Source organism: Fundulus heteroclitus, unplaced genomic scaffold, assembly GCF_011125445.2.
Source record: "Fundulus heteroclitus isolate FHET01 unplaced genomic scaffold, MU-UCD_Fhet_4.1 scaffold_888, whole genome shotgun sequence".
Taxonomy (NCBI): domain Eukaryota; kingdom Metazoa; phylum Chordata; class Actinopteri; order Cyprinodontiformes; family Fundulidae; genus Fundulus; species Fundulus heteroclitus.
Genome location: NW_023397349.1, coordinates 30,001 through 38,943, shown reverse-complemented (window position 1 = coordinate 38,943; position 8,943 = coordinate 30,001). Strand labels below are relative to the sequence as shown.

Here is an 8,943-nt window from a genome sequence, read left to right as displayed (position 1 = left end):
CTAATCTGAAGAGGGCATTTGCATTTTCTTTAATATATAATTCTACAGGTGCTCAAAAGAAGCGCTCTGTTGTGTAAATGTAGAGAATACAAACAAAATGTTTTACATTTCAAGCACAAAGCTGTTATCTATTTAATTTTCTTTTTAAAATATGTTCCCTGTGATTTATGTTTACACAAACATGGCTGCAGTACAATTGAAAAGAAAAAAGGTCAATGCAGGTTTGTTTAAGGCGTGACACTATTAACTGTAAGCATGCATCCCCAAAGTCATGTTTAACTCCCTGTAACTTCTCACTAAGCCCAGCATTAGGTCACAAACCTTCTTTCCCTTTGAAAACTATACATAACCACAAAAATAAGCAAAAAAGAAGGAACAAAAAGCACATGGGTTAGTTGAGGCATCATTTTCCTCATTCAAGAACCATACTATGTTACATTAATGAAAGGAGTAGCAGTAGCAGGTTATGACGGAGTTTTCAAAGGGGGTTGCTTAAGGAAAGAGTTGTGGAAGCTCAAGCGGGAGGAACAGCAACAATGTCCCGCTGCATGACCTGGTCAAGCTGGGATAGGCTGAGTTGGTGTTTGCAAAATGAAAAAAAGTAAACATAGAACCAGCATAGTGGCACCAACAGCTTTAACTGGCTGAAAGTCAACAACCCTTTTGAGATAATAAAATCAGCAACAACCCCAGAAGGAGAATTTTGAATTTTCATCACTTTTAAGATCATTAGATTAATATTTACTTCATGTGGTCATACTAAAGCAAGTCTGGACAAAGCATTTGTATATTTAAATATCCTCCTGCAATTAATACTGATGCAAAAGAGTGGAATTTGCATATATATATATTTAACTTATTTTAGCTCCCTTTTCATAGTTTACAAGCTTTTACTTGTCTAAACTTACCTCCAAATCAAAGTAACATTTACACAGTGCATGGGTTGTCTGTTTCAGTCTGTTAAGGCTCTGCTGACTCTTTAGGAAGCGTCAGGTTAAGAAGCCCAATGAGCACACTGAAACATTAACTGAGGAAAAAAAAAGGAAAAGAGAATATAGGAAGCTCTTGGTTTGGCTGCTTGTTCACTGTGGTAACAACAACAAAGAGTGGAACAGGACAGAGGGAGCCAGAATGAGTCCACACTGGGCTCTTGACTGAAACGTTTTTTGACCACAGGATATGTGAGACGCTTATTAGAGTTTCATTAGAAAAAAAAAAGAAGAAAAAAACTGCATAAGTGTGTCTGGCTGGCTGCCTCCGCACTGTGCACTGCTAAGCGCCCCTTTGAATGTAATCTTCAATACCCATTTAGTAATTGAGGAGGTGCAGAGTTAGTTAGAATGCGGGTATATAAGTGGTAATAGAAAGAGGCGTATCTGCTGTTGCGCAGAGAGAAAAGCAGTGAGGTGCTGGGGGCCCAAAGAGTTGAAATGCAGCAGACACATGCAGTCAGACACAGGCAATATACCTTGGAGGAAAAGAGCCGGAGGAGCTTTTGTCCAGACGAGAGAAACAAAGCAAAAAATAAAACAAAGGAATGTATATATATACACACATTATTATTATTTTGATAAACAGAGAATTATAAAACAGTAACCAGCAAAATAAGGGAGAGACAAAGATATTGTATTGAGAAACACAGCTAAGGTACTTTATAGGTCTTAGAGAAATGACATATATAATCTGCAGAAAGACACACAAATTAGATATGGACAGTGGGTGAATCCATTTTGATTTATGTGGATCTCACATCTTTCTTACAGCAGCGTCAACTCAGGATAAAAGAACTGACAAGAAAATTGGAAAGATTTAGCACATGAGATAAAACAAATGCACAAGAGATTCACTAAAATGAACTGTTTTCATAAAACTTTGCTATTCTAATACTGATTATGACTAATTTCAATTTATCTTCACAAGTTATGATTGATAGTGTCTAACATATACCTTACAGTCTTCTGGGTGTGATTGGTCATTAACTACTTATATTAGGAACAGAGGCAACATCACAATATGCATGAGAGTTTTGTTAAACAGAGAAAGGTATTGTATAACACACACATTATGCATCCTTCCTTCTTTGATCCCTTCCTTCCTCTAAGGATGTTGGCTCATTTACAAAAATCGTATTGTAATAAAAGTATTGCAATAAGACAATAGCTCTCATGCCAACCATTCTGCTCTTTCTCACCCAAAAAGATAAATAGACTGAATTTATTTAGTGCTTTGTCTAGTCATACTGACAACTTAAAGTGCTTTACAGTATAGCCACATTAACTCAGTTGCACTCACTAACATGCACAAATTCATACACCAATATGCAGATTGGTAGGCAGCTTGGAGTTAAGTGCCTTGCCAAAGGTGGCATTGACATGCAGAAGCTGGAATTGAACCCACAATCTTCCAAGACAACTACCCTACCCACTGAGCCACATTTGTCCTAATTCAGCATCCCTGCACAAGCACATTATGTTTATTCTTCAAGTCTTTCAATTCCTGCTTTGAAATAATGATTATTCATACACTTTGCACATAAACTCAATAAGGATGGAATAAGGAGTAGGATATTTGGTAAGAGCTCACAACACTTATTTGGACTTGCTATGGTCACTTGAGGGATTTAGAGCTCATATAAGGCCAACTCTTAAGTCACATGACCCTGGTCTAAACAACAACTGTAACAGATGTGAGACGGATTATGAAAAGGTTAGAGCTTTATGTCTAACCTACTGAGTGCAGCCCTGGGGAAAGACACGTCAAATGTAATATGTAAAATGAAGCTTAACAGTTTATTCAACATATTACTGTATATAAGGGATGGAAAAAATTTAACTCAAGAGATAATTTAGAAACACAAATATTCTGTTAGCATTTAGAAGAGGCTCACCGGGTTTTTCTTCTTCTTGTCCTTTTTGGCACTTGGCTTCCTGTTGCTGACAAAGTAGTGCAGTGTGCCATACTCTATGAGTGCGGCAAAGACGAAAATGAAGCAGACAGACACAAACAGGTCCATTGCGGTCACGTATGACACTTTTGGAAGAGATTTCCTGGCAATGGTACTCAGTGTGGTCATAGTCAGCACAGTGGTGATTCCTGGCCAAAGGAACATTTTGATTTCAGTTCAATTGACCAAACAAAATCCCCCAAACATTTTGACCCATGCGCCTTTTATTGTTATAGCATTCCCTTTAATTACATCATTGAAATCTCCCGTCACATGATCATTGGTAACAGATCGGAAGATCTACAACCTTTCAAGAAAAAACAAAATTAATTGTTGGTTAAGTTATTCATTTATTTAGTCTTTTTTATAAATAAATGTGCATTTAGAAAATTAATTAAATATGTTATATTCTGATATGTTCTGACACATTAAGCCAAACTGTCTCTGTGGGTCCAGATTCCTTTGAAAATAGGGAAGCTGTTCCTGCCAGAGCCAGTAAAGAAATGGAAAATAAAAGTTGCATGAATATAAATGTTGTGGTAAACATGTTTTTACGCTCTACATTTTAGCTACGATTTGACATATGCTACATATGATACAGATGAAACAAAAGCTGCACAATTTATAACATATTTCAATATGTTATATGTACTTTGTGTAGTGTATGAGTTCTCCTGTGGAGAATTTTTAAATGTACATAATTTCATTAGCAAAGAAGAACCTTTTAGCATGTTGACTGTTTTGTGCGAAAACATTGTTTGTTGGGGACATTTAAGCTAATTATTTCATAAGTTGGTCATAACATATTCTTAGTGACTACATCTCACTTGCAACTACAATTCAAACATACTGCATTCCTACATCAGCCATCTTGTAAAGTTGTTTTTGAAAACCATTTTACTTCCCCTGTCTTTACTAATAACCTTGATAGAAGCAGAGGTTGTCCCATGACAAGCAACCTAGTAAGCACCAAGGTACAAAAGATTACACGACAGCAGCATTACAACCCACAAACATCAACAGTCAAGATAAAGATGACCTATGTCCTTTAAATGCTCTATATTTGTAAAGGGACTTGCTTGATATCTATTGATGGTAATTTATGTACTCGTTTAATGTGAGCTTAGTGACGTCCGTCTGCGGCAAGATTAACACGGTGGCATTTTGTGTGAACTGATATATTTTTGGAAGGCATTGAAGGATTAAGAATTATGTCGTCTGTGATAATCCGCTCCCTAAATACACATGCTTCACCTCCCACATCATCCTCAATCAAGCAAAATTAATATATTTGATATGTTTTTATTACTTTATTTCTACAACCCCAACTGGTGTTTGAAGCTGGGGAGGTGGGGAAAAAACAAGTTTAAAAAGATATAAGTAACTATGTTTTTCTTTTAAATAACTCTCGGACTTGAGTCTTAAAAACCCTTAGGGGGACTACAGGAAGAGCTGATTAAGGGATGTGTTGGTAAGTGAATCACGAAGCAGCGTCTGAAGATGTCAAGGGCAAGTTCAAAAGCTGACAAATTTCCTTGAATCTTTCACTTTTGCTCTCGTTTTCTTTTTTTTTTTCATCTTGAGTCACCTTTTTGCCTTCTGTGAAGCAGCCACCTGTATTATTATTGTGCTGAAGTAGCATCTCCACATCTTCCTGCCTGTATTGCATAATTAATGCCTCATTAAGGCATGCATGCAAACATATGTCTCAGGATGGGCTCATCTTCTTAGGGAACACAGGATTTTTTACCAGCTGCCCTGTCCCACAGGGGAAGGAGATAGGATGTTGAAATTAAAGAAGAAGGCACCAAGGAAAAAAGAGCTGCACGAATAAGGAGGCTTGAGTTTACTGCTTCATATTACAAGGTGGTGTTATAAGCTCTGCAAGGCTCTTGATGTGTTTCACAGCAGGGAGTAATTAAGGCCAAGGTTGCTCTGCAACTTACATCTGTATTGTCTCTTTTAGAGTTGGGCGAACTAATCAGAAAAATAAGTATCAAATGAAGCTTATGATGGAGTTTAAGGTTTTATAGCATGGTAATGTAGCTGTAGAGAAAATGACATGTCGTGTGAGCATTTATGAATTTTGCAGCTAATGTAGTCATTAGTCTTGCTTAAATACCTAATGAAGTCCTTGCAGGTACTGCATCTTTGTTGATCCAGAAAGACACCCAGGAGAGGACAACAATAAGTGTGCAGGGAATGTAGGTCTGGATAGTAAAGTAGCCCATCCTCCTGCTCAGGTCAAAAAAGACAGTCAGCACTACATAGTCCCCTGAAAGAGACAGAAAAACAGACAATATGTTAGAGAGAAACACAAAAAGAAACAGTCTGAGAAAAAAAAATGACATTACATGTTATCGAAATACAAAAATTGGCAATAAACAGTTTTAAGAAATCCTTTGAAGTTGCTGCTTAAATGAAAGCCTAATCAGAAAACTATTTCATGTGATCTCTTATGGTCATTAAAAGACTGTCAAAACATAAACACCTAAGACTTAAAACAAACCGCTGGCTCTTCAGTTAATTATGTTGTGCAGCCCAAACTCCTTACTCCTTGTTAGCTTGGGGCAACCTCAGATACAAAATGAAAGCGAGTGATTCAGTGAACTGGAGCTGAACTTGAATGGATGCACACTCAAACCAAGTCTCCTGCCAGGAGGTCAGCCAGAGCAGGAACACCAGCAGCCAGCAGATGATGAGCTGTCCAGGCCTTGGCTGGTCGACCCAAGCAGATGTCGGCTGTGTAGAGATTGAGGTTAACTGAGCCGAGAAAGACCTGACCCTGACAATATGGATCAACTGCCTTGCATGTTTAAAAAGCATGCAAGGCATCAACGCCAAGTGCACAGTAAACATGCACCTGGATGAGGGTCTCACGGCATGGCAGGCTTGAGGACAACTACAGCAGTTATTACGTTATTTAGACAGAGTTTAAACAGTCAGCACAACTGTTTTTCCATTTAAAAGAGAAAAGCAACAGATACTGCTAGGTTTGCTTAAATAATACAACATATTGACCTTTATAGTTATAATAACGTTGCCTATAACTTTTTTTGATGGATAAAATCCCAACTAAATCAAAGTATTCTCTAGTGTTTATTGAGCAGAATGTTATACTTCATTCTTATCTTACATGGCCATAACAAGCTGAGACTAACTGATAACTTAGTTTATATTCTCTAGTAGAGCCTGCAGTTTCTTGCTTAGCAGAAACACTGTATGTAACTTGACAACAGCTTTAAAACATGGTTACCTTAATACTGATAACAGTGACAGGTGGCACTTGAGATTCTACACAATAACTTACACTTATGCTTGCATGTGGCAAAAAATCCAAGCAAATTAATTGGTCTTTCTTGTATGCAAAAAAAGGGTGTAGCAGCCTTCTTTCAGCCTGCTGACTGGCAGGGAGCAGCAGCACATGAGGAACCAGCATATACTGTATTACTCCTTCATCCATACAGCGAGAGAAAATTCCCTCCGGAATTTCATTAAAGGAACCTGAGACTATAGAAACACTTTCAGAGAGATTTTGGTATACATTGATACCACTATTTGTCCAGTGCAATGTTCACAAGCACTTAAAACTAGAGCCCCCCCCCCCCCCCCCCCCCCCCCAAAAAAAAAACAAAAAAAAAAAAAACGCAATTTTCCACCAACTATCACCACATATTAAATCAAATACAATTTTTATACCTTTGTAAGAGAGATACACATTTTTCCATCCCTTTGCTTCCCAGCGTGATAGCAAAACGCTGCTTGCCAATAGTAACTGTCCCCCTTAATCTGTTTACTAGAAAACCTGTCTGTTTCTGTGAACTTAATGACAGTTCACTTCTGGCCTCCAGCTCATTCAGATGTCTTTTAATTGATTAACATCAGACAATTAACAGTGGAGTCAGAAAACCTCCGCTGGCTTCCTTCCATAGTTTTGTAACCTTCGGGGACAGTACACCGTTTCTCTGGTATGCATCTGTGTGTCCGTGTGAGAGCGTGCGTGCGTTTAGGCACCCATAAGCACGTGAACAAAATGTTCGCAGCTGGGGAATGAGCAGCTGGCTTCTAATTTTTCTCATGGGAGAGGACAAACTGTATGAAAAAAAAAAAATAGGCAACATCTGTCTTTGTGTGTGAGTAACGATAGGCACAGAAGGAGATGAGACTGTCAGTCCTTGTTTAGTCTTTAACTATGTGGAAACACGTTCCTATTTTCTGTACAAGGACCAGGGTGGGACGATACTCTTTTATTGAGCGTTGATAGTATCATTAAATAAACCACAAGCAATAACCTCTGCAACCGAAATTATTGCTGTTTATATCACCATGTGTGCTTTCTGCTGATGGAGGCAGGTGCACGGGATATTACAGTGCACTGTCTTGGTGTGTAGGAGTACAGGAGACACATGAAGGTGGATCTCCGGGGTCCAGCAGCCCATTATTTTGTGTTTATTAACATATCATTAGCCGGCGTTCAAAACCAAGACCCCCTGACAGCTGAGAGACTGCAGGTGAATACATTTATTTCAGCTTGGTCAGCAACACATTGCCTGCTTCACAATTCTTCAGACCCTTAATGATAATAAACTTTCCATTACAGCGGTGAGGTCAGTTTCATTCCCGCTATATGTTTCACTTTTTCATGTTCCCAGTTTCACTGTGGTCTATGCCAATTGCCAAAAACACATGTTAAAGTGTTTTTTTTTCAACCAATGGGCACCACCCTTCCGGGCTAGTTTATCACTATGGGATTGTCTACCATTGCAACTCACCACAGGCACATTGTTTTGTTCTTGTTGGTTTAAATGACTCCCTGATTATGGTTTAAAGAAAATAGTTTCCCCACTGACACAAGTTTTTGGGATGGAATATACAATATAGCCATTTGGGGACTGAATTCCTTTGTGCTCCAGATAAACAGTCCCAACACAATTAGTAGATAGAGAAAACTCATTAAAACACTCAGAAGTGTTTTATGTAAAGTGGATTTTTACATAGTAAAATGTACAGCAGCAACATGGTCGAAATGCCATGAGTTTTAGTAGACCTCATAAAAGGTAGACATTAAAAAAGCTATGGCTTACAATGGTTTTATTATATATGCCTGAGAGAACATAGGAATCTGTAAGCAATGGTTTAGGCCTTGCTTGCAAACTCTCACTCATTGTATATACATAACTTGAGGCTGGGGAGATGCAGAAAATTTACAAAAGAATTATTAATTTTCATCCCAAAGCAACAGAGTATGTGATTTGCAGACCTAAGAATCTTTTTTTTATTTTCAAAAGGTCTTTTGTGTTGAAATTGGGCATTTGAGCTTCGTGTCTTTGTGTTCACAAACTTTAATTATTGCTCACATTTCCTCTTTTTGAGCTGCTTTACTCCTGTCTCTAGCCCCTTTCGGATTCTATGACACACAAGCGCCCCTTCACAGACCCTTTTTGCATTAACATCATACAAGTCCATCTGGTGAGATCACAAGGCTACATGTTCTTTTAGACCATTCAGCTGGGATCATTGAAGCGATTCAGTGTATAACCAAGCAGCTTTCTCATGACTATGCATTGAGATTCAGATGTAATTTCTAAATTGACTGTCCATTTCATGCTGGCACCTTTCCGTTGATCACGAGATGCAGAGAACACAGGTATAGCACAGACTGAGAGTATGATGAGTTGAAAGAAGGCATCAGGAAGGCAGATCTACATATCTCTATAGAGCTATATAGATAAATATAGATATATACAGTATAGCTAAATATCGACTTTGCAGCCCAGATATTGAAATGATAGCACTACATTATAATTCATATTATTTACCAACAGACTTCACCGTTGCTTTTTCGGCAACCTGAAACATCTCATTATTCGCTGTTCCATGGGATAGCTTCAGCTCAACTGAGAATGTGCTCCTTCGTGTTGCTTTGAGGTGAAAGACTGGGAGGTGTTGTGCAAGCCACATGGCGAGGACACCAATGTGATGACTGAGAGTGTGACTGA

At 38.3% G+C, this 8,943-nt stretch overlaps 1 protein-coding gene across 1 annotated transcript in view; it reads right to left on the bottom strand.

The window, feature by feature from the left end:
- Positions 1–719: 719 nt before the first annotated feature.
- LOC118562366 (gamma-aminobutyric acid receptor subunit gamma-2-like) overlaps positions 720–8,943 on the bottom strand; it is a gene marked incomplete at its 5' end in the record, with an annotated part of 36,055 nt that continues 27,831 nt past the window's right edge. The window contains 3 exon segments of the mRNA XM_036134680.1: positions 720–1,492; positions 2,888–3,093; positions 5,067–5,219. Coding sequence (XP_035990573.1) covers positions 1,298–1,492; positions 2,888–3,093; positions 5,067–5,219 — 554 coding nt within the window.